General features: G+C 36.7%; 2 protein-coding genes across 2 annotated transcripts; both read right to left on the bottom strand.

Moving 5' to 3' along the window:
• Window positions 1–1009: 1009 nt before the first annotated feature.
• LOC147864717 (putative LRR receptor-like serine/threonine-protein kinase At1g67720) lies at window positions 1010–11961 on the bottom strand. Its single transcript, XM_087318846.1, has 20 exons — window positions 11688–11961; window positions 11046–11175; window positions 10648–10791; window positions 10471–10542; window positions 10195–10266; window positions 10036–10104; window positions 9818–9895; window positions 9272–9346; window positions 9016–9087; window positions 8836–8910; window positions 8606–8662; window positions 8061–8146; window positions 7786–7920; window positions 7403–7692; window positions 7235–7286; window positions 6884–6972; window positions 6367–6512; window positions 6040–6184; window positions 1872–2021; window positions 1010–1579 (listed from the first exon to the last, which is right to left on the bottom strand). Exons 1-20 carry the CDS (start codon window positions 11815–11817, stop codon window positions 1403–1405), a joined length of 2244 nt encoding a protein of 747 aa, XP_087174972.1. The 5' UTR covers window positions 11818–11961; the 3' UTR covers window positions 1010–1402.
• A 2574-nt stretch (window positions 11962–14535) lies between these two features.
• Window positions 14536–21868, bottom strand: LOC147864716 (uncharacterized). Its single transcript, XM_087318847.1, has 20 exons — window positions 21645–21868; window positions 21112–21241; window positions 20715–20858; window positions 20539–20610; window positions 20282–20353; window positions 19858–19926; window positions 19638–19715; window positions 19131–19205; window positions 18911–18982; window positions 18737–18811; window positions 18514–18570; window positions 17960–18045; window positions 17657–17791; window positions 17274–17563; window positions 17100–17151; window positions 16761–16849; window positions 16271–16416; window positions 15951–16095; window positions 15187–15336; window positions 14536–14860 (listed from the first exon to the last, which is right to left on the bottom strand). The coding sequence occupies exons 1-20, from the start codon at window positions 21769–21771 to the stop codon at window positions 14684–14686; spliced, it is 2241 nt and encodes a 746-aa protein (XP_087174973.1). The 5' UTR covers window positions 21772–21868; the 3' UTR covers window positions 14536–14683.
• Window positions 21869–26848: the final 4980 nt, after the last annotated feature.

Genomic DNA, 26848 nt, shown 5'->3' with positions numbered 1-26848 from the left:
ATGTGGGACTCACCATTTATAAAATACAATCACCTTATTTACCATTCATCACTTGTTTGAAGGACCACGCTAGAGCAATTTTGGACATCATATGATTTTGTTCAAGCTCTCACACAACATAGAAAAATATGTACATCAACCTGGAGATTCATATACTAGCATGGAATTCCACAGTGATATATTCAAACCTTGAGAACTAAATTAAGCCGTCAACTCCAGAAAAAATATCTAGAGACAAGTAACACAAAAAATGACATGAACTTGAAGGGACTCAACGATTCTAGACATTTCCATGCAACTACTTGATCTCCACATCCACCTCAAGAACACTCAAAACTCACATTTTAATGACAAAATGTCTTCCAAGCTCTTATGTCGTGGTGCCGTGCACACACAATCAACACTAATTCTTTATTACCTTACATGCATAAGCATAAATGAATATGTGTGGATATAGGTAGGGTATATACCAATCTATACATGCACACATATGAATGTGAATGTATGTTGTATACATACACAACGCATGCATGTCCATCAACATCAACGTGGTTCCACTTCCAATACATATGTTATTTTGATGTCATTCAAGTTGTTCGTGGTTTGGTTGAGTTTTGTTCACAAGAAGAGAAGTATCATCATGTGCTCTAGAGGAGGTTGCAACCTTCTCAAGATCTCCTCCAAACTTGCTGAGATAGTCTGGCATCAATGAAACCCCCAAATAGAGGTCGATTCGTAACTTAGCCCATTCTTCTGCTACATTTACCTTCTCCATTATTGTCCCAACTTTGTTAGATACTTATGTATCAAGCCAATTGCACGACCATGAATCTTTCTTGCAGGATTCTTTTATCGTCTAGTCAAGGGCCAGACATCACAAAATCTTTCACTTATAGGACTCAAGTCTTAGTGATCTCTTGGTCTTGCTTTCTTTCTTGATTACTCTTTTTTACCATGTCCTTAATGTTATCAAAGTTTGGGAAGTAAATTTCGCCATGAACTCATAATATTGCATCAAGTAGAATGTATTTGAATGTATAATAAGTATCATAACAATATAATATTGAAAGCAAGCAACTTATATATGGCATGGAGTTATAAGGACTCAATAATCCATGTCTTCGAGCGTCTAGGGGGGTAGCCATTAAAGTTACTCCATCTCCACATCTAGCTTCAGAACACGAAATGACATTTTATGAAAAAAACTTAAAAGTTAACCAAAATCTTATGTCATGGTGGGTTGCACATACAATTTCACACTCGCACAATCATCGGTCATTATTTTGCATGCGTATATGGTACATACTAACATATACATCTATATGAATCTGAATTTGAATGTATGGTATATATACATGATACATGTGCATACATTTTCTTTCTACGAGAATTTTCATTGAAATCAATGTGGTTCCACTCCCAAGCCATATGTTATTTTGATGTCATTCAAGTTGTTTGTGGTTTGATCAAGTCCATTGTTGGAGGGAAGAGAAGTGGAGGATGGAGGAGGTAGTATCACCATGTGCTCTGGAGGAGGTTCTAGCCTTCTCAATATCTGCTCCAAATTTGCTGCTATAGTCTACCATCAATCAAGCTCCCAATCAAAGGTTAGACATGTTAGAGTATGTATGTACATATGTGTGTGTGTGTGTGTGTATGTTGCATGCATGTGTTTGTGTTTGTGGTTATGGTGCATATATTTGTCTATATACATGTGTTGTGTATCCAAATTGTTTGTATTTGCATCTTTGCATGTATCCAAACGAGTGTTTGGGCATTTTCCTAATTGTGTATATATGTATGTATATACATATTATGTCTAAAATGTACATTGTGTATTTCTAAATGCGTATATATGTATTTAGGTTCACCTGCATTTTTGGTCTATCATTTCTATCATACGTTGTGCATTGCACTGCAACCTCTACCACTTGTTTGTATTCATCAAATGGATAGTTCGATCCAAGTCTTGGATCAATGATAGCCCTCACATTCCCATCACATTTGAGCTTTCCATTCACCTGATCAAGATTGGAGGGGTCTATATACAACCACCATTCTCATCATAGGCAAGTGTTTTATATATGTTCTTTACGTTTTGGTTGATCACTAATGGTTGCACCTATACATTTATTGTTTTTGCCTTTGGTCCTAAGCCTTGGCTAAAGAATTATTGGTCTTGTTATGCCTTAATTGGTCATTTTATGTGAGGAAAGTCATTGCATGAGCTTTATCAAGTTTTATTTATTTAAGAATTGAGATCTAAAATCAAGTACCATTAGAACTGAACACAACAATGCATATATCTAAAAGATTTCTTTACATGGAATTCACCTCCATTTGATTTTTTATGACATTATCTACTAGTTCAATTGCCATTATATTCTATACCTAATTTGAGCTCATTTAGAATAAAAACAACGTTGCATATTCCTAAACATTGTAAGTAAGAGCCTCTAGCTTTAATTCACCCATGGTAATGTATTTTAAGCATATTCTCATAGTAGCAACATCTACAATATATAATATCATGGAGTCTTATGCATTGTTTGTTATGTTGTTTCCATCCTAATGGGAGAAGTAAGAGCCGGTTATGGATCGGCCAGGAGCACTTTTAGGTTTTTGTTTAGTTGATAAATTCTCTCTTCTTTAGGGTTCTTGAGCTCGAACGCTCTTAGGGTTCTGGTGTATCTACTCCGATCACTGTGCAAGGCCTCCACTCGCATTCACGAGCCTGAGATCTCCCTTATTGGAAGCTTGCCTGTGGATATTCATTGTATCTTGATTGATGTTGGCCGGCTCGATGCTGCGATGGTAAACAATTGGGTTTAGCTTTTGTCATTAATCGATTCATATCATGTTGTGGTTGAATCTGCGTCATTTGTATTTGGAGGCCTACAAGTTTGGAGATGCTCATACAAGACATCTCGAATGAAAGGCGACTCACGGGATTCACTTGAGTCGTACGCCAAGCATCCATTCGAGGCACTCGAAGTACAAGCAGACTACTGCAATTGGTCAGAGTTTGAGGAGCGACTCCTCAAAAGATAGGACTTGATGACTTGCTCTGGTTGTCGAAGAAGCTCCTTGGGATTGGAAGGAAGACAACAACGCTCCTTCAAGATTTTGAAAAGGGCTTTGCACGATTGTCGGCACTGGATAGGACTGTGCTCGATACGAGCAAGGTTCTATCGTTCATAAAAGAGGTCGATGTGGGAGACAGAGAGAAGCTAGGTCTCCTCTTGGAGACAGATGACAGGCTCAACCCATGGTGAAAAGGGTCTACAACCATTTTGATGAAAGACGAATGAAATGATGAAGGGTCCTCATGTGGACCAATTGCCGAGAGCAAAGCTGTGGAAGTCACGACTTGAAAAGAAGAAGTGAGAAGATGGGCTGACACAGGTCTAGTAGCACAAACAAACGTTACCAGCCGACCGTCCGGAGGAGCGGCATTGGATGAGCTCACAAAGATGGTGAGGGATCTGGGGATTTACCAAGCCCGGAGGGATGACGGGGAACCTAATCGTGATCGGCGGTCATCGTGCATCTAGCGGTGTATGTAGTGTGATCACATCCAGAAAGACTGCACTGACATTGCGAAAGCACTAAGGAATAATGTGGTATACCTCTGGAACGATCGAGTGCATGCTAGCGAAATGTGGAGGCCCCTAGAGATGAACAGTGGACGAGGAGGCATGAATAGGATAATGGAGGAGGTGGCAGCACGACACGTCGAGGTTGTCCACTACTCGACATCGGCCAATATCCAAGTAGGTGACGAGAAGAGTGCCGGGACAGGGAATGACGCCGGATTCTAGCTAGTCATACTTGAAGGCTTCTCCGAAAAGAAGTTGAAGGAGGAGAAAGCGGACCGTGCGGAGAGATGGATCCGGGTCCAGCTTACCAGATGGGACGATCCAGTGGAAGAGAGGACCAACTTCATAGAAGGTGCATGCCAAAACTACGGGGTTATGGCCGACAAGAGACGGGTCAAAAAGGGCGGAGGGGCAAGCCCCTCAAGAATATATGATACTCGAAACGTGTCGCGAAGAGACGGGGGCAATCCAACCCACACGCAAAACGAAAGGGGGAAGAAGAAATCGACGGACCAGTGGAAGGTCCTAGAGGAGAGAATCTTCAATAACCTTGTCAAAATCACGTTGAGGGAGTTGCTTCGTATTGCAAAGAAAGAATTGCACGACAACATGATCAACCTCATGACAAGAAAGCGACTTTCGACGGAGCAAGAGAGCGCAAAACCTGTTGTTGTAAGCATGGTGGCAATAGACGAAGTGGTGGTAGAAGAAGAAAATCTAGATAGCCACTACACTAGCCTAAGGCCACATTGGGCAAGGGCAATGATTGAGATACCGGTCCGATCGAAGACGTGAAGGAGCTGGTCGTGGTGCTGCTCAATCACGAATCGGAGGTCAACCTGATGTTCATGTACTTTAACAAGAAGGGAAAGTGACCCATCAAAACCAAGCATGGGTAGAAGATAGTTTGGCGACCTGTGCTACGGAGGAGGAATTACATGGGGCATGCCCAAACATTTGGGTGAAGGTGGGGGATGTAGAGATTGACCAACACTTCTTCATGTAAGAAGCGTTCTCTCATCCGGTCATATTAGGCGAACCGTACATCACAACGAACCGGATGGAGAATAAGGTGCTAGACAATGGGTCGGCCTATACGTGAGTGAAGAGCCAAGAAGGAAGGCCCTCCGTCCAATTTCTAACAATTCGGCCAAACCACGAACGTAACATGGACTCCCTCGATGGCGAAGGCTGAGAGGATTTTTGAGGACTATTAAGGTATGGGGCCGAGATAGTCCGGGGAATTGATCGAAACCCCACCCCTATACCACCACATGTCAAATAGGTAAGAAGTTAGAGGATATATCATAGCTAGCATCGACAGCCGAGAGAAGCACAAAGTTATAAAAATCGAGAAATACTTGAAGAAGTGCAGAGCGATGGATCTCGATGACTTTATCAGTGGCATCATGGAAGCAGTTTCGTTCGACGATACCCTCGGTGAATTGTAAAGGGTGATCATGACAGGCCTGAATGAGGACGAGATGATTCTGGTTAACTTGATTGAGATATATGAGGCGATTGCGAGATTCGAGCAAATGGTCGGACCGGAAGATAAGGCCAACATTGACACCCTTACCGAAGGATAGTTGGGAATGGATGAAGGGGGTTGCGGCTGTCCTTAGCTTACAAGACCAATGCAGAATTGGACACTGATTCATTGACATGACACTACGAAAGCTCAAGATCGGTGGGGGTGGCTTCATGCGGCCCGTGGAAGAGAACAAGTTCCAAAGAATGATCGAAAGCCCTGGGAAGGCTTTCGCTTTCGCACTTGACAAGATAAGGTGTGCCAATCTGGAAGTCGTGGATATCAACGACATCGGCTGAGAGCCGGCTATCGTGTAAGGGTCGTGTCAGCTTACGGCTAAGAGCCGTTGAAATTGGCCGAGGCCTAAAATGTAAATAATATATACTTACACATAAACATGTGTATATATATTTAACAGTACCTGGCAAGACTATATATATAACATTATAAATTTATATGCATATGGAGATACAGAGTGTGGATATACAGAGTTGTATGCAAAACAGAGAACAGTGAGAAAGAGAGCATGAAAGCAATTGAGGATCCTGCACACACTACAGACGCATAGGACAGAGTTCTGGCATGAGAGCAGCTTTCTTGTCTGAGTCCTATATCTGGTGTTTTTGTTCTGTGTTATCTCTATTGTTTTTTCGTGATTTCCCTGTTTTAGGGTTTTCCACATAAAACTGCGTGTCTTTGTATTTTACATTTCTGTTTGTATTTTGTCTTGTGTTTCTTGATCAGCTGAATCAAATTCCTGAGGGGTTGGCCGGCTCCGACCTGTATTCCTATCATCGTTATGTATTCTATTCATTTTTTTTAGCAAACAAATCAATCAAATTTTTTTGGAAACATCCTTAAATCACTTCAAAAAGAAAGAAATGAAAGTTTAAAAGACAAGCTAATTACCCAACCGACAAGATTATAATCCTCAATACGCTCATGATCGATGGCAACTTGACCTGTGAGCAACTCGAGCAACACTACTCCATAGCCATACACATCACTAGCAGTGGTTAATTGACGTCGTAAGAAGTATTCTGGATCTAGATAACTATAAAATAACGATTATAATCGTATTTGCGTTAGTCTGTGTTATTCAAGCTATAAGAAACAATGATAAGTTCATGGTATTGTCTCTTGTTTCATTGTAAATTATGATAACTATGACATTTGATTGTAGTTTTCAGTGTTATAAAAAATTATGATATTCCAATGTAGTGGGCAAGTACTTACCCAGCTGTGCCTGCTGGTCTTGTTGATACATGTGTATCCATTTCCGGATTGGCCTTGGATATGCCAAAATCTGATACTTTAGCAATCATATTTCCATCAAGTAGAATGTTGCTAGGCTTCACATCTCTATGGATAACAGGAGGATCCTGGATCCATAATGCAATAATAAATCATCTTCCTCACATAAGTTACATACACACATCAATAAAGTATATTTTTCAAAGATATAAATTCTCTTATCTGCAATTTCAATGTTATATGAGCACATAACAAATTATTTACACAGGAATCAGAATCAACTAGACATATATTGTGGACATCTCAAATAAATGATAATGATCTATTTGATAAAGATAAGAGTGGATGAACATTAAAAGTATATCACAATTCGCATCAGCATATAGTGTGGATGATTATGGTTTGAAGACAAGTGATTTTGGGAAGGAAATACAATACATGCCTATTAGGCGTATATATCATTCAAGACATTCACATGTGTAAGGCAGGAGCAATTTACAGCAAAAGTGTGAAGATATTCCAAGCCTTGAGCAACGCCAAGTGCTATCTCAAGCCTTCTATACCAGTTCAAAGCTGATGCATCCTTATCTGTCTCATGAGATCACGAGTAGCAGTAACTAAGATTCATTTATCATAAATTGCCCTTCAAATTGGTTCTTATTTTACAAAATACCCTTAATACTTTTTCTGAAATTATGATGTGATTCTTGATCTTCTGGATAAAACAAATGTAGAGTTAGGAAAAAAAAATACTCAATTTGGAAAAGTGTGAGATTTATCATTATATAAGTTCCAATTCGAGAACTTCCTCTTCATTTCTAAATATAATTGCAAAGTTAGGTGATTTTACCAAACAGATGGTGATGCAAGTTCCCGTTTTTCAGATATTCATAGACGAGGATCTACAGCCAAATCAACGTTGAAAACAGATAAGTTCCTAGCTTGGTATAAATTTTTAATGTGACCAAGCTTTAATCTATATATTATCAAGAGCCTAAAACCAACGTACACAATATACCTGCTCATCTTTGTCATCACAAAATCCTTCGAGCCGAACGAGATGGCGGTGGTGTAATCGACTAAGCAACATAATTTCATTCTGGAACTCTTTTATACCTTGAAAACTTACGTCAGAGGCCCTTTTTATCGCAACTTGTTTATTATCATCAAGGTGTGCCAAGTAAACTTTTCCAAAACCACCTTCTCCTATTTCACAATCCTTGTTAAATGATTTTGTGGCTTTCATTATCTCTTTGTATGTAAACCGCCTAACACCAGGAGGAACTTCCCAATCACCACTATCTTGATCTACTTCAAAGATTAAAAATAGGAAACTGTAGGTTAGGCACACAATTTGGAGATACCTTGATCCTTAAAAGCATAGAGGATTTGTGATCACACCATTTCTATATCTCCTACGATTCTTTGAGGTGGAAAAAGGCTTGAACCACCATATTAAGGCAATTATTCCACATAAGATCACCACCACTCCAATCATGGATCCAATGATTGCTCCTATTGGAAATTTCTTTGTCTCTGTAAAAGAAGTTGGAGATTTAGGTGCTTGCATATAACCAAGAATTTGGTGCATCTCATAATAATTTGCTACACATCTTAAAACCTGAACCAAATCTGGATTAATGATTGATTCCATTTGCAGAAAGCTAGTAGCTTACTTGTAAAAAAAATTTCACAGCTTTTATCATCTCCACATACTTGCTTGTGAGCCCCAAAGTCAGAATCAAAGCAGTTTCCTTTCCATCTGGACAGGTGAACGCGAAAAACAAAGTATTTATCTTATGCCTCTCACATCACTGTTTTAAACATGAGCGACGATGATCTAGTTTCTCACGTATCTAGAAGAAAACTACCAAGATACCCACAAGTGTTGCTTTATTTTTCCGATGCCCTTGAGTTCTTAATTCCCTGGCTAGTTCTCATAGGAGAACTGTTTTGATGAAAACTCAGCGGCATTTCAAAGTAAATGTTGGGGATATTCTGGAGTTTTTATTTTAGTGTACCATAATAGAGTCTGCATTTTTGTAATATAGGGTATATGCCCTTTATAGTACTTTAAATTTATATAATTGTCATCTAGTTTGGAGAATCTATGGGTAAATCTTCAACATTGACTGCAATGGCTCTCTTAGAATGGTTAGATGTGTTCAGGATGTCATCCTTTATTAGGGAAAGAGTGATGGTGGACGTACACATGACTTACGTGTTATCGTCGAATGAATCTGGGTATGATCCTTGTAAGAAATTGCATTGAAACTGCCTGCAATCCATGTACTATGATGTTTAGGAGTTTTTATTCATTTGGTCTGATCCATGAAATTTCAAGAATTGGTTAAGAAAGGCATTTATATACGTATATTTACATACATACGTAAATGTATGTAGTTACATGTGTACATATGTACATACAAATAGGTTTTTCTTGAGGCTTACACTCTGTCTGCAGTATTCTGGAGATTCCCTATCCAAGATGGAACATTGCCACTGAGCTCATTTGTATACATTCTCCTGTGTACACAATAAGATAGTACGTTTTATTTTCTCTAATCAGTTATTTTTGTGTTGACATCCTGATTTTTTTATGTTAATTGAGAAACAGTTCTCTATACATACAGTTCCGTCAAGCTTGTCATGGTTTTCCAGCTCTCAGGAATAGATCCACTCAACCTATTTTCGTAAAGGTTCCTGCATATAGTTAAGAAATAGAAAAAATATTAATTGCATCTGCATGAAATTAAAACATTATTGGAAGATGCTCTCCAGAATCATATCACTCCATTCAATGGCTGACTAAATGCAATACAATTCCTTTCACTATATCAGATGAAGAGGAAAAATGGTATTGAGCAAGGTTTGTGAGGATACATACAGCAATTTCAGTTTAGTAAAGTTAGCTCCCCACGCTGATGGTAAAGTCCCAGTGAGGTCAATACCATGCAAATTCCTAATTGAGAAGAAGAAGAAGACTTTATCAGAACAGTTGTGTTATTTAAAAGACTCTTTAAATTTTGTTCAAAAATTATAATTATATGCGTCCATTATTGACAAATAATGATTTATAGAGAGTTCAACTTGTTTGATATTTAGTCAAAATCATGCTTAATTCCGAATAAAAATACTGACGATGGACTCAAGGCTAATTGTCTCAAAAGAACAGACTAGAGTTGGGCAAGTCATTTGCACAACGCTGTTTTTCAGGTGTATAATCTCAGAATTAAACATACTTATGCTTGTGTAAAAATGTGAGGATAATGCCTTGGATGCACCTATCATCATGTTAAATCACATGTATTCTTCCTATCATTACTTAAGATAAAGGCTCGTATGCACCAAAATCACTTAAGCATAGACCAATATGAAACCCTCATTTTATTTATGTATTGCACCTCATAAAAAGAGTAGGTTGTTCACTTACAAGTGTGTCAAGTTGACCCATACACCCCATTCTGGTGGTAGTTGAGTTATTTTTAGATCAGAATTCCCCCAAGCATTTCTGTAAAAATGTCAGCAACAAGCATCCAATTCTTTCAAGCACATAAATACAATTGCATATTTGGATTACGTATGTAATATTGAAATTAATTACTATGACAAAATAAAACCCAATAGTGGAGTCAAGTAATCTGTGCTTACAAAACAGTCAAGTCAACAAGAGATGGAAGACTTTTGGGTAAGGATGTGAATGAGTTATTTCCAAGCCACCTGTATTTGCAATTCTGGAAAATAGTATGTATATTGTTTTCTTGGATGGTCTAATTGAAAGACTTAATGAGAGAAGCTTATTGGGCTCACAATTCCTGGAGGTTGGATAAGGCAGATATCCCTTCTGGAATTGCACCTTCGAAGAAATTGTTGTCTATGTGCCTGGAAAGAAGTGAAGACTTTTTACATGTTAATGCATGTTATCTTTATTTTACTTTGTGAATTCCTTCATGTATTGCTGTTTCACAGTATACATCAGATTGCATGCATGCCTTTTGTTATTATTGTCAATGCGATAACCAATTGCGGATGGAGAAATGAAGATATATTATGAAAAGGGTTTCATAATCAAAAAGAAAAACTTACAATTTCACAAGTTGTTTTAAGGTTAGTACGTCGTTTGGAAATTCTTGGCTGAATGCATTGTAACTTAAATTCCTGCAATATGTAATCATAATGCAACTCATATTTAGTATTAGAGTATTGAGTTGCAAGTTAGTAAGAAAAACAGAATTATATTATTTTCTGAAAGGGAGAACATACAAGTTATGTAATTGTGTCAACATAGATATCCGTGGCAAAGGACTTGTCAGGAAATTGTTTGATAGATCCAATGATGTTAATGCCGTAAGGCTTGTGAACACGTCACTTGGTAATGTGCCTTGTAGCCCAAATCGTGACATATTCCTAAAACATTTTTAAAATAGTCATGGAGATCATAATTAGAACACAATCAATGTTAACTACATGGAAAATTAGCATTAGTTGACTGTAGTAATAGACCATAATGAGCACTTGCAAGACCTGATTATCATTAACTAAACGGCATAATTAGCATTAAGGAAATATAGGACATATTTGCATTATCGAACAAGAATTAATTTGAATAGGACATAATTAACATTAATCTAGGGGTTAATGGATCATTAAGAAGCAATTACAGTGATATAACACGAGTGGAGAAGCATGTGACCCCAGTCCAATTACAAGGATTGGATGCAGAACTATCCCATGATGTTATGTTTGACGCTGAACCACCGACCGCAGTCTTAATACTCAGGAGTGCTTGAACTGTAATTGATATAAGCAATCAGTTGATTTTAAATGCTACAAATTAATGCCCTCAACAAGACTTTAAGTCTAGCTAATGGGGTTAACAAAGATCAAATTATGAAGAGAAAGTAATTAGGATTGAATGACAGATCACATGGAGACAAAGAAGGGACCAAATGATGATTCAAATGGAGGGGAAAGTAACGATCGAATGTACGAATAGGAACAGATCTGATGTAGAATAAATCAGGGAATGACGTCCAATCAAATGAGGAGTGGGGAAGGATGGAATGAAGCTCAATTGTGAAGAGAGATGATAGCTAGATACAAATAAATTTTGATAGTGAAGCTGAAGATTGATTATGGCTCAAAATTCAAATGGATAATAAGTGAGGATAGAATTGAAAGTAATTGAAGGAGATATCTGAAGAATAATTCTCAGTATCAAATAAAGGACGCTTAGGGAGCAAATCGAATTGATCGGTAGAATTGTTAATAAACAATGTTGGTATCCAGAAACTTGTAGTTACCTTCATTGTTTTGAGCTTTGACATGGGAATGTTGGGGAAGAAGAAGAAGAAGCAGAAGCAGAAGAATGAAAGAGAAACACGCATAAATTGGTATGATCTTCATGATGTGATGATCATGGGGTTTCAACATGAATGAAGCAGGGAATTTGGTTTGATAAGAGAATTGGCTGAATTATGTTGATTGAAGCTGATACTGAATTAGTAGGGAGCTGTGCAGAAGAGGAAAGCAGTGATCAAACTTCCGAGGAATGTTCAAAAATACAAAAACAAAACCCCACCACTGATTTGAAAATATGTAGAAAGACATCAGGCATATCCCATCCATAATTTATGTCAGTGGATAAAGTAGGACTAATTCAATACAATCCTTGCTGCAAGAGACAATTTTATGTCTTCACACACACACACACACACACACACACACACACACACACACACACACACACACACACAATACAATCCAGACCATATTTAGGTTTAGGACCATAATCAACATATTACATACATTTGAAAACAATGTACCACCACTACATGTATCAATAATTGAGATAATTGCAACCTTGAAAACAATCTTGATGATGAGGATGATAAGGAAGAACCAAGTCCACCAATACAGTATTAACTTGTGAGGACAAATCACAACTTGATGTACGATGTGATTGATATCTTTAATAGACTCGAAGGGCATTCAAAGAAAAAATGGAAGGACATGAAAAATGAGATGGAGACTGAACCCAATGTGAGAACTTTGTCGGATATAATAATATACACAATCTTCTCATTACAGTTACTACTCACAAACAGAAGAAGACGGATTCTGATCCTTAGAACATAAAATGTCAAATGTTTTTTTTTTTTTGTCAATGTTTCTTGCTTTTGAATTGTTTATGTGTCAATGTTTGCCGATGGTGACTACGCAGACATATCGATGAAGCTTTGAATTACATAAAGTATTCAAACCTTTAATTTAAATGATGTCTACTTTAATGTACTTTGTATGTGATAATGATGCACACACAGAGTAGGAATACAGTCCTTGTCCTGACTACAATTTTATGTCTGTTTGGCGTGTCGCACTCATAATTAGCTTTATGACCCCAATGTTTAAACACGATATATGATGATAAGGAATAATTATCAAGTCCAATGAATTAACCATACCACACACATTATATACTTTCCGATTGTGGGCTGGGTTTGAGTTTTTGGCAAGAGTGCATTTACCATTTACCATTTTGACACCTCCAATGATTATCATTGGAGGTGTCAATAGTTTATTCTTAAATGTTCGGCTGAATCGCTGGCTTGTTGGACTTGTTGGCTTGGCCGTCTTCAATTGTGGGCTTGCTCCAATCGGTGACTTGTTGATCTTGTGGGTCCACTTCGATTGTGAGCTCATTGAAATTTGACAAAAACAAGGAAACACTTTGTAAGATTTGATCGACTGAAATTGTGAAACAATCAATGTGATATCAAGTGAAGTCTCTAACCATTGTACATGAGCTAAGAAAAGCATTGTGATGCCTACAATAAAACATGTTTGTGTGGGGGAATATCCATGCTAGATAACATTGAACTAGTGAATTGGGCTTTCTCTCTGAGTGGATTGTGTCATCTCAAGATGCTTCCACCGAATGCATTCTCAAAAAAGAGAAGTTCCATCTCCTCGCTAAGATCATATGCGGGGGCTCGAACATTGTATTCCCACTTGATGGCAAGTCGAATGAGAGTGGTTATCAAGCACTCTCAAGTTGCTAACCTCATATACAAAGAGTCAACGAACTCTCATTGTCCTCTCTTGTTCAAGGCATCTAGCCAAGAAACTAATTATTGTCTCAATAGGACCTAACTGTTGAGTACATTAGATATATGACACATATACTAATAAGAACAAAACCACACTTCCATTCACAAGCTCTACCAAAATATGCCTACAAAGAGATTAAGACTTACTCGAAAACCATATTCTTTGACGAATGTAGAACTACACATGTTGCTATAATAAGAAGTCCTAGGCACCTACACATACTATAAGTTTGATGCATGTAGTAGCCTACTTAAAGCTAATCACAATTGTAATGATATCAATTCACATGTTATCAATTCAATTGTAATCTAATTGTATTATTCTGTTTAATTAAACTAATCAAATGTTGCAAAGTTCCTCAGAGATGAGAGAAACATAGTTGTTGTTGGCGAGTTGTATGATTCCAAATCAGTAGCTCAATTCGAGAATGTAGTTTGGGTAAATAAATATTCTTTGTTTATGATCTAGGTGTATGCCTTCGTACAATTCTTGGCCTAATGGATCTATCTTAAGTATATTGACTCCGTCAAATAATGTTATTTGTATTCGTAACATTCTACCAATTTGAGAACTACAATAATTGAGTGTGTATATTGGCTCAAGTAAGTAAATGCTATCTATACTATACTATGAGTTCCCCAATTTAAGAATTATGATATTGATGTTGGATAATATCATGGAAAATAAGACTCCATGCATGTCATAGATATATGATAAAATCATGCTAATTAAATGTCACATCCATAAATGGTCCCAATAAATCTCACCCTTTAAGAGATATGATGCAAGATACAATACATGAACATACAATGATGGTAGGTTGATGATGAAATCGGTTTTACAATATTATATGGACCACAAAAATGAGTATGGAGCCAAAATCTAGACATGCATGTTTATAATGTCTTTGCACCTTAGAACAATGATTAATTCACCACATAATATATGTATGTATTCATTAACAAAATCAATCATGTCACAAAGTAATTTTTTTCATATGACATACATATATATCCTAGAACAATTTGGATGATAAGGGAAAGTAGAAATAAAGTGATTGGAAAAGTACAATATGGCCATCACAAGTGAGATTACAAAAGTGGGAACAATCATTATTACAATGCATGCAAATTGTATAGTAGCATGATACATGCGTAAATATTTCTTTCTATGTGCATTTTCATCGAAATCAACGTGGTTCCACACCCAAGCTATATGTTACGTTGATGTCATTCAAGCTGTTTGTCGTTTGATCAAGTCCCTTGTTGGAAGCAAGAGAAGTGGGGGATGGAGGAGGCAGTATAACCATATGCTCTGGAGGAGGTTGTAGCCCTCTCAATATTTGCTCCAACCTTGCTGCTACAGTCTGCCATCAATCAAGCTCCCATTCATAAGTTAGTATTATGTATGTATGTATGTATGTATGTATGTATGTACATGTGTGGGTATGTATGTTGCATGCATGTGTCTGTGGGTATGTGGGTATCTTGCATATATCTGTCTATATGCATGTGTGTGTGTGTGTGTGTGTGTGTGTGTGTGTTGTGTATCCAAATTGTCTGTGTTTACATCTTTGCATGTATCCAAACAAGTTTTTGGGCATTTTCCTAAATGTGTATATATGTATATACATATTATGTCTAAAATGTACATTGTGTATTTCTAAATGCGTATATATGTATTTAGATTCACCTGCATTTTTGGTCTTTCATTTCTATCATATGTTGTGCATTGCGTTGCAATCTCTACCACTTCTTTGTATTCATCAATTGGATAGTTCGATCCAAGTCTTGGATCAATGATTGCCCTCACATTCCAGTTCCGTTTGAGCTTTCCATTCACCTGATCAAGATTGGAGGGGTTTATATACAATCATCGTTCTCATCATACGCAAGTGTTTTATATATGTTCTTTACGTTTTGGTTTATCACTAATGTTTGCACCTATACATTTATTGTTTTTGCCTTTTGTCCTAAGCCTTGGTTAAATAATTACTAGTCTTCTTATGCCTTAATTGGTCATTTTATGTGAAGAAAGTCATAAAATGACATCTAAAATCAAATACCATTATAACTGAACAGAACGATACATATATCTAAAATCTTTCTTTACATGGAATTCATCTCCACTTGACTTTTTATAAAACATTAAGGTCTCTACTAGTTCAAATGCCATTATATTCTATACCTAATTTGAGTGACTAGAGAGCTTATTTAGAATAAAAACAATGTTACATATTTTGTTTGAACGCTTCTAAATACCATAAGTCAGAACTTACACTAGCTTTAATTCACCCATGGTAATGTATTTTATATATAATCTACAATAGATAATATCATGGAATCTTATGCATTGTTATGTATTCTAATAATTTTTTTAGTAAACAAATTAATCAACAAATTCCTTAAATCACTTCAAAAAGAATGAAAGGAAAGTTCAAAAGGCAAGCTAATTACCCAACCAACAAGATTATAATCCTCCATACGCTTGTGATCGATGGCAACTTGGCCTGTGAGCAATTCGAGCAATACTACTCCATAGCCATACACATCACTAGCAGTGGTTAATTGACGTCGTAAGAAGTACTCTGGATCTAGATAACTGTAAAATAACGATTATAATCGCATTTGCGTGAGTCTTTGTTTTACTCAAGCTATAAGAAACTATGATAATTTCATACTGTTGTCTCTTGTTTCATTTTAAACTTGATATTTTGCTTGTAGTTTTCAGTGTTATAAGAAATTATGATATGCCAATGTAGTGAGTAAGTACTTACCCAGCAGTGCCTGCTGGTCTTGTTGATACATGTGTATCCATTTCCGGATTGGCCTTGGATATGCCAAAATCTGATACTTTGGCGATCATATTGCCATCGAGTAGAATGTTGCTAGGCTTCACATCTCTATGGATAACAGGAGGATCCTGGATCCATAATGCAATAACAGATCACCTTCCTCACATAAGGCACATACACATGAATAAAGAATGGTTTTCAAGGATATATATTCTCTTATGTGCAATTCCAATGTCATGTGAACACATAACAAATTATTTACATAGCAATGAATCGTGTCAATGAGCATTTGCCAATTAGACATATAATGTGGACATCTCAAATAAACTATTATGATCTATTTGATAAGATAAGAGTCGATGAACATTAAAAGTATATGAAAATTCCATCATGCATATAGTGTGAATAATTACGGTTTGAAGGCCTGTGCATCATTCAAGACATTCAAATGTGTAAGGCACGAGCAATTTACAGCAAAAGTGTGAAGATATTCCAAGCCTTGAGCAACGCCAAGTGCTATCTCAAGCCTTCTATACCAGTTCAAACTGGATGCATCCTTATCTGTGTCATGAGATCACAAATAACGCCAGGTAAGATTCATTTATGGTCAATTTCCCTTCAACTTTATTCTTATATAAGAAAATACCCTTAACACATTTCCCAATTTTATCTTGTGCCTATAACAAATGTAGAGTTAGAAAAAAAACGTTACTCAATTTGGAGAAGTGTATGAGATTTATCATTATATAAGTTCCAATTTGAGAACTTCCTCTTCATTTCTACATATAATTGCAAAGGTAGGTGGTTTTACCAAAGAGATGGTGATGCAAGTTCCCGTTTTTCAGATATTCATAGACGAGGATCTACAGCCAAATAAATGTTGAAAACAGATAAGTTCCTAGCTTGGTATAAATTTTTAATGTTACCAAGCTCTAATCTATATATTAGCAAGATCCTAGAGGCATCCATACACAATAATATATACCTGCTCATCTTTGTCATCACAAAATCCTTCGAGCCGAACGAGATGGCGGTGGTGTAATCGACTAAGCAACGTAATTTCATTCTGGAACTCTTTTATACCTTGAAAACTTACGTCAGAGGCCCTTTTTATCGCAACTTGTTTATTATCTTCAAGGTGTGCAAAGTAAACTTTTCCAAAACCACCTTCTCCTATTTCACAATCCTTGTTAAATGATTTTGTGGCTTTCATTATCTCTTTGTATGTAAACCGCCTAACACCAGGAGGAACTTCCCAATCACCACTATCTTGATCTACTTCAAAGATTAAAAATAGGAAACTGTAGGTTAGGCACACAATTTGGAGAGATCTTGATCCTTAAAAGCATAGAGGATTTGTGATCACACCATTTCTATATCTCCTATGATTCTTTGAGGTGGAAAAAGGCTTGAACCACCATATTAAGGCAATTATTCCACATAAGATCACCACCACTCCAATCATGGATCCAATGATTGCTCCTATCGGAAATGTTTTTTTCTCTATAAAAGAAGTTGGAGAAATTTATAGGTGCTTGCAAAATAATCAAGAATTTCGTGCATTTTATAATGATTTGCTAGACATGTTAAAACCTAAACCTAGATATAAAGTTACATCAAACCAAATCTGGATTAATGATTGATTCCATGTGCAAAAAGTAAGTAGCTTACTTGCAAAAAATTGTTCACAGCTTTCCTTGTCTCCACATTCTTGCTTGTGAGCCCCAAAGTCTGAATCGAAGCAGTTTCCTTTCCATCTGGACATTTGAACGTGAAAAAGAACGATTTATCGTATGCCTCTCACATGATTGTTTCAAACATGAGCAATGATCTAGTTCCTCACATATCTAGCAAAAAACTACCGAGATACCCACAAATTTTGCTTTATTTCTCTGATGCCCTTGAGTTCTTGATTCCCTGGCTAGTTCCCATAGGAGAATTGTATTGATGAAAACTCAGAGGCATTTGAAAGCAAACATTGGGGCTATTCTGGAGTTTTTATTTGTAATGTACCATAATGGAGTTTGCATTTTTGTAAGGTTTGAGGGTATATGGCCTTTGGAGTACTTAAATTAATATAATTGTCATCAAGTTTGGAGAATCTATGGCTAAACCTTCAGGTTTGACTGCAATGGCTCTCTTTGATTGTTAGATGTGTTATCCCTTGATTCAGGATCTCATAATTTATTAGGGGATGATAGATGGTGCAGCTGCACATGACTTACGTGGAATCGTTATAGGAAGCTGGGTGTGGTCCTTGTAAGAAATTGCATTTAAATAACCTGCAATCCATGTATGAAATCTTATTCATTTGGTGTGATCCATGAAATCCTAAGAATTGGTTAAGAAAAGCATTTATATATGTATGTATATTTACATACATATGTAAATTTATGTAGTTACATGTGTACGTATGTACATAAAAATAATTTGTTGCTTGAGGCTTACACTTTGGATGCAGTATTTTGGAGATTTCCTATCCATGATGGAACATTGCCACTGAGCTCATTTACATCCATTCTCCTGTGTATACAATAAGATACATTTTATTTTCCCTAATCAGTTACTTTTGGTTTGTCATGATTTTTTTTCGTTAATTGAGAAACAGTTCTCTATACATACAGTTCCGTCAAGTTTGTCATGGTTTTCCAGCTCTCTGGAATAGATCCTCTCAACTTATTATTATAAAGGTGCCTGCATATAGTTAAGAAATAGAAGAAAAATTAATTGCATCTACATGACATTAAAACATTATTGGAATATCAATCCATTCAATGGCTGAGTAAATCCAATACGATTCCTTTCATTATATTGCGTGACCAAGGTTTGTGTGAATACATACAGCCTTCGCACTTTAGTAAAGTTAGCTCCCCACTCTGATGGTAAAGTCCCACTGAGGGCAATATCATGCAAATTCCTATTGAGAAGAAGAACAAGACTTTATCAGAATTATGTCACTTCAAAGACTCTTTAAATTTGGTTCAAATTATAATATGCATCTGTTATTGATCAATAATGGTTTATAGAGAGTTCGATTTGTTTGATATTTATTCAAAATCATGCTTAATTCTGAATAAAAATACTGAAGATGGACTCGAGGCTAATTTTCTCAAAAGAACAGACTAGAGATGGGCAAGTCATTAGTGTATAATTTCAGAATTAAACATACTTATGCTTGTGTAAAAATGTGAGAATAATATCTTGGATGCACCTATCATCATGTTTACATGTATTCTTCATATCATTACTTAAGATAATGACTTGTATGCACCAAAATCACTTCAGCATAGACCATGAAAGCCTTAATTCCTGTATTGCACCTCATAAAAAGAATAAATTGTTCACTTACAAGTATGTCAAGTTGACCCAAACACCCCATTCTGCTGGTAGTTGAGTTATTTTTAGATCAGAATTCCCCCAAGCTGTTCTGTAAAAATGTCAGCAACAAACACCCAATTCTTAGAAGCACATAAATACAACTACATATTTGGATTACACATGTAATATTGAAATTAATTACTATATGACAAAAGAAAGCCCAATAGAGGAATCATGTAATTTGTGCTTACAAAACAGTCAACTGAACAAGAGATGGAAGACTTTCAGGTAAGGATGTTAGTGAGTTATTTCCAAACCACCTGCAGATGCAATTAGGGAACAGAATTAATCTCTCTCGCTCTCAATTAGGTACTACGACACCTGCGGACACTACACGCAGATGGTGTGGAAGAAATCATTGCTTGTGTCAAAACCCTACAAATCATTACTGGTGTCAAAAAGTTCCTTGGGATCTCATACAAACAATGCAAGATAAGGTGATTGGTGTTTCCATCCATTGATTTTGAACCATCATACATCTAATTGATCTCATAATTTGCCTTTTCTTGTGAAGAACCTACATCCATATTTATTTATGTATGTATGTAGGTTGGTATATTGTTTTCTTCAATGGTCTAATTGACGGAAGTAATGAGAGCAATCAATTCGGCTCACAATTCTTGCAGGTTGGTTAAAGCGGATATCCCTTCTGGAACTGCACCTTGGAATCTGTTGTTGTCAATGTGCCTGAAAAGAAGTGAAGACTTTTTACATGTTAATGCATGTCATAATTACTTTGTTGAGTCTTTTCAAACGGGCATACAGACTCTGTGAATTCCTTCATGTATTGCTGTATAGCAGTAAACAATTGTGGATGGAGAAATGAAGATAATTTATCGAGAAGGGTTTCATAATCAAAAAGAAAAACTTACAATTTCACTAGTTGTTTTAAGCTTAGTATGTCGTTTGGAAATTCTTGTCTGAATACATTGGAACTTAAATTCCTGCAATATGTAATCATAATGTAAGACATTATTAGTATTAGAGTAATGTGTTGCAAGTTAGTAAAAAAACAAAATTATATTATTTTCTGAAAGGGAGAACATACAAGTCATGTAATTGTGTCAACATAGATATCGATGGCAAAGGACTTGTCAGGAAATTGTTTGATAGATCCAACGATGTTAATTCAGTAAGGCTTGCGAACGAATCACTCGGTAATGTCCCTTGTAGTTCAAAATGTGACATATTCCTAAAATGAAATTAAAATATTCATGATGATCATAATTAAACGCAATCAATGTTAAGTACATGGCAGATTAGCATTTGTTAACTGTAGTAATAGTCCATAATAGCACTTGCAAGACCTGATTATCATTAACTACAGGGCGTAATTAGCATTAATGAAATATACAACATACTTTGCATTATCAAAGTAGAATTAACATGAATATGACATCATTAGCATTTATCAGGAGGTTTATGGAAAATTAAGGAGAAATTACAGAGCTATAACACGATTAAAGGAGCATGTGACTCCGGTCCAATTACAAGGATTGGATGCAGAACTATCCCATGATGCTGTGTTGGACGCTGAACCCCCGACTGCAGTTTTAATACTCAGGAGTGCTTGAACTGTAATGTTGATTTAGATTATTAAAAAAATTGTTCTCCACAAATTAAGTCTAGCCAATGGCATGAATAAAGACCAAATTATGAAGAGAAAGTAAGGACTGAATGATGGATCAATTAATGGCGACAAAATATGGATCAAATTGAGGATAAAGTAAGGATCAAATTGAAGAATAATAACATATCGGACGAAGAATAAATAAGGGAACGATGGATCAAATGAAGAACAATCAGAGATGCAATGAAGAGTAGGAAAGATGGATCGAAACGAGATTGTGAAGGAAGATCATTGCTAGATACAAACAATACCCCCCTCCCCCCTTAAGTATCAATAAAATGAAGGATACTTAGGGATCAATGCAATTGCTAATAAACAATGTATTGGTATCCAGAAACTTGTAATTACCTTCATTGTTTTGAGCTTTGACATGGAAATATTGGGGAAGAAGAAGAAACTGAAGAAGAAGAATGAAAGAGAAACACACATAAATTGGCATGATATTCATGATGTGGTGATCAAGGGGTTTCAACATGAATGAAGCAGGGAATTTGGTTTCATAAGAAATTTGGCTTAATTATCTTCATTGAAGCTGATGGTAATTAGGTAGCTGTGCAGAAGAGGAAAGCAGTGATCAAACTTCGTAGGAACGTTCAAAACCCCACCATTGATTGATTGTTTGAGGACAAATCCCCACCATTGATTTGAAAATATGTAGGAAGACATCATCAGTTTATTCTTTGTGAGAATGGGTCTTCAGGCATGTCCCATCCATAATTTATGGCAGTGGATAAAGTAGGACTAATTCACAACACTCCTTGCTCCTAAGTGACAATTTTCTGGTTTCGCCATGTCCCATCCATAATTAGGTTTAGGATCATAATCAACATATTACATACATTTGAAAACACTATACTACCACTACATATATCAATAATTGAGATAATTGCAACCTTGAACACAATATTGAGGATGATGATGATAAGGATGATAAGGAAGAACCAAGTCCACCAACACAGTATTAACTTGTGAGGACAAATCACAACTTGATGTGCGATGTGATTGATATCTTTAATAGACTCGAAGGGGCGTTAGAAGAAAAAATGGAAGGACGTTAAAAATAAGATGGAGACTGAATCCAATGTGAGAACTTTGTCGGATATAATAATATACACAATCTTCTCATTACAGTTACTACTCACAAACAGAAGAACATAAAATGTGAAATGTTTCTTTTTGTATGTCAATGGTTGCCCATGGTCACTATGCGCTCGCACGCACGCACTTGCGCGCTCGTGACTAACTACTACCAAAAATTTAAGAGGGCAAGTGAGGGAATCGCGGGCGCGGACAGTGCAGGTCGCATCTCTGATGGTGCGTGCGATCTCCACCGCCCAATGTGGATAAAAAGCTGACAACGAACTGTCACCAGGAGCTCGACTCTCTGACAGCCTCTGTCACTAGAACCCCAACTCAATCATAAGGAGTCCCGCCATCTCACAACCTTTGTAACAAGGAGCCCGACTGTGCCAAAAAGAGCCCCGTTGTCTGACAACCTTTGTCACTAGGAGCCCGACCGACTCAGGGTAGGAGCCACTTGGAAAAAAACATCAAAAACACCAAAAAATTGTAAGTGTACAACAAATATTTGCCATGAAAATGACGCATAAAATTACTCAAAAAATCCTGAACTTCCAATTGCTCAAAACCTAAAACCTAAAACTTAAAACTCAAAAATCACACAAACTTATATCTAATAACAAATCAACTTAAAGATTCAAATAACAAGTCTTACATAAAAGATTGAAACGTCAAATGTTGACAATGGGAATAATCCAAGCTTTGGAACCCTAAAATGAAATATGAATACACACGTCACATATAACAATTATGGCTCATGTCGGGATGATGGCAAAATGCAACCACAATTTTTACAGCATGTAACAATCGAGTCCCTTGATTCAGAAGTCAAGGTCAAGCCATCGCAACGCAAACACCGAACCTTCTCATGGTAACATATCTGCAATTGCCACCTAGCCCGACCTGCACCTCTTTATAGTTTTCCAGTGTGGGATTTGGAAGTGTTTGAGGAGTTGCCAATAAGTTCTTGCAAGATGTCTATTGTTGCGCTTCTTTTGGCACCGATTTGTTGGTTACGACTTATTGATTTTCCATCTTCGTCGTTGGTTGATTTTGGTGCACCAACACGATACACCTTCTTAGTCATATCTTCCAATGTTTGTATACATTCCAAAATAGTTGCACGGTCAAAGGTTTATAACCTTTGCTTGGGACATTGTAGTGCTTCCTCGGTCGTTTGTATTTTGGACTCGTCCTACCTCTGTCTCCACATCTATTTCCGTATTATGGTCCATTCACATTTGGGTCGCGTGATCTATAAAAGGTAATGAGCCACATAAATGTGGCATGTGCCTCTCAATAATCATTTGGATACCGAGTAAATCATTACATTTACTCACAAGGTCTTGGAAATCACAACATGAGCATTGGAGTCAGACATTATACCATAGAGTGGGAGTCGTCATACTCAAGATTCTAAACCAATATCGGGCCTCATCCACAATATGCATTTTGGAAGTATCATTGACATACCTTTCCAATATTCTCTCCACCACTTTAAGTTGTGACCTTTTATCCCTACAATTTGCACGGGGTGCACATCCACCACTCTCACATATTTCTTGTCATTGCTTGTACTACTCTACGATCTTTCCTCCGATGCAAGTGCTAGTTTCATTGTCCTCGATTAAGACATGCACAAGGTTGGTAATTGATCGGGTTATTTTTCCTCTCAAGGTAGTATACTTGATAAATTGCTAATGTCTTTCCACATATATAGTAGCAATTAAACTCTCCATATAACATTATTGTAGATTACTTTGTGTACCTTAGTGCAATGTTCAGAGAGTCTATCTCTTGCCTATCTTCTCCATTATTGACTTACTAGGGCCTTCCTCTATCTTCACCCCCGAGGCAATATTACATGAATGTCATGTGCCTTCTGTAAGTGATCCTCCATCTCAGCTTTCTTGCAAAACCTCGTACCTCTTTTCTGCATGAATCTCCAACGATACATGTGTGACATTTGTTACTTATCGACTCTCTTCCACACTTGTAGAGGGACATAGGGTCTACTACAACATTGGTGTGACATTTGCATTAGAAAAACCCAATAATACTTACTTCAATAATGATTACAAAAATGTACATTAGCTCACCATTTAGTTTGACATCTTCAACAGATGGTCCCACGTCGTGTATGGGGTTCGTATCCATGTTCGAGTCATTCATAGGCTTTTCAGTAATGATGTTTTCAGCATCCATATCGTTGGATTTGGGGCACCTACCACCCTTTCTTACAAAAACCTTAAACCATCATTCACGTTAGCAGACAAACATCACTATTTATACACAATATATAGTTGGGAAATGATTCAAGCCATACCTCCCTTCATAGGGTATTGTTTCACCCCCAATTCGCATCAAAGTCTATGAAGGTCTTGGACCAACTAGTCATTTGTACAAACCACATTCAATCTTCAATAACCACCAATATGTCCATTGCATTCAAGAGAGAAAAGAAAGAGACATGAATGAAAGCTTGCAAACCATAAGATTAAAAGCCTTGATCAAATGTAAATGAAATGAAAAGATATGTCGATGTAAAAAATAGAAATAACCATCAAAATACATACCTATTATCGCCTTCATTTTGCAGATCGAATGAGGATGGTAGGTGGTTGGGAAGTGCTCGTTGGTGGAAAGTGGTGCTCCTCTCTAATTCTTTCCTCTAAATACCCTAAAACTTTGTTTGAAAAATAGGTTCAAAATGAGCGATTTAGGGTTTTTATAGTCAGTGCTCATTAATGAGCAAGGATCCTAGTCGGGCTCTTGATTAATGAGTAGGGCTCCTAGTCGAGCTCCTGATTAGTGATCGAGCCTCCTAGTTAGGATCCCTAATAACCAATCATTTCTTCGTGTATTTTTTTTCCACATCAGACAGTGCAGATTGCACGTGCCCTTGGCTGCACGATCTGCATCGTCCCTCTTCGTGATTCCCTCACTTGCCCTCTTCAATTTTTGTATGTATTTAGACACGTCGCACACACACACACACACACACACACACACACACATGAAGCTTTGAATTACATAAAGTATTCAAACCTTTAAAATGGTGTCGACTTTAATTTACTTTATATGTGATAATGATGCACGCACAGAGTAGGATACACTCCTTGTTCCAACTACGATTTTATTTCTTTTGGCATGTCCCACTTATAATTAGCTTTATGACCCCAAACCTTGAGGATGATATATGATGACAAGGAATAATTATCAAGTCCAATGAATTAACCATGCCACATTATATATTTTCGAGTTTTTGGCAAATAGCATTTTGATTCTTGGTGTAAATAGATGTAAACTGCGTAGAAAATGGATCAAACATTGGAGGTGTCAATAGTTTGTTGTTAAATCTTGGGATATTGTCGTTGCTTGTTCTTGCGTGATCCTTCCATTGACCCAAGGGTTTTTGATTCATTCGTGCAGCTATTTATTTCCGTTTCCGTTTCTTATACATTTGTGCATTGTATACAGTCTACAGATATTGTTTGTTTGAGGGTTTGGGTTTTACTAAAATGTGTGTATTTTCAATTCTTCCATACGTTTCTAGGGTTAGGGTTTGCATTCAAGGGGTATGCTTTATATTCTAGAGTTCCATCTATTGTTAGGTTTAGGGTCTAGGGTTAAAGTTAGGGTTTCGTCTAATTCTTTTCTTTAAAGTACTTCTCCAAATTTGGTAAGTAAATACATGGCATGTTGTCTTATGATTGAATGAAATGGAAACCCTCACAAATTGGACCCTAACCATTTGGATGATGATTATGGGTCATGTAAAAGTTAAATTAGAAATCAAGTGGTCTAGAAAAATATAAAATGGCCATTGCAATATTACAAATGTGGGACAAACCCTTAATAAAATATATGTACCATGACACTCTTATTTACCATTCATTACATGTTTGAAGGACCAAGGTATAGCAATATTGGACATTATATGATTTTGTCAAATATATGTACATCAACCTAGAGATACATATGCTAGCATGGAATTCCACTATGATATATTTAAACCTTGAGAAGTAAAGTAAGCCATCAACTCCCCACAAAATATCTACAGACAAGTAACACAAAAAATGACATGAACTTGAACAGACTCTGATGATCCACATTTCCAAGCAGGCTACAACTACTTGGTCTCCATATCCACCTCATGATACACTCAAACTGACATTTTAATGAAAAAATGTCTTTCAAGTTCTTATGACATGGTGCCATGCACACACATTCTTTATTGGCGTAAATGCATAAGCATAAATAATATGTGTATATATATGGTATATACTGAATGTGAATGTATGTTGCATATATACATGATGCATGAATGCATGTCCATTGAAATCAACGTGCTTCCACTCCCAAACCATATGAATGTCCTATTTTCATCTCTTGCAAGTTGTTTGTGGTTTGAATATGAATGTATGGAGTATATGTATACATCATGCATGCATTTTTCCGCATACAGGTTC

The sequence above is a fragment of the Azolla caroliniana genome, unplaced genomic scaffold (assembly GCF_043228905.1).
Source record: "Azolla caroliniana isolate FFs.n. ecotype wild unplaced genomic scaffold, voAzoCaro1.0.p SCAF_4, whole genome shotgun sequence".
Classification (NCBI taxonomy): Eukaryota; Viridiplantae; Streptophyta; class Polypodiopsida; order Salviniales; family Salviniaceae; genus Azolla; species Azolla caroliniana.
Note: the sequence above shows the minus strand (reverse complement) of the source record. Positions and strands in the feature narration are given on the sequence as shown.

Coding starts and splice junctions, on each gene's coding strand:
- LOC147864717 (XM_087318846.1), bottom strand. CDS start 11,817: ATGTTGAAACCCCATGATCATCACATCATGAAGATCATACCAATTTAT. Junction 11,176..11,687: donor CAAAGCTCAAAACAATGAAG/GTAACTACAAGT, acceptor TATCAATTACAG/TTCAAGCACTCCTGAGTATT. Junction 8,147..8,605: donor GATTCATTCGACGATAACAC/GTAAGTCATGTG, acceptor TCACCTGTCCAG/ATGGAAAGGAAACTGCTTTG.
- LOC147864716 (XM_087318847.1), bottom strand. CDS start 21,771: ATGTTGAAACCCCTTGATCACCACATCATGAATATCATGCCAATTTAT. Junction 18,812..18,910: donor ATGACAAACTTGACGGAACT/GTATGTATAGAG, acceptor TTGTATACACAG/GAGAATGGATGTAAATGAGC. Junction 17,152..17,273: donor GTGATGACAAAGATGAGCAG/GTATATATTATT, acceptor ATTTGGCTGTAG/ATCCTCGTCTATGAATATCT.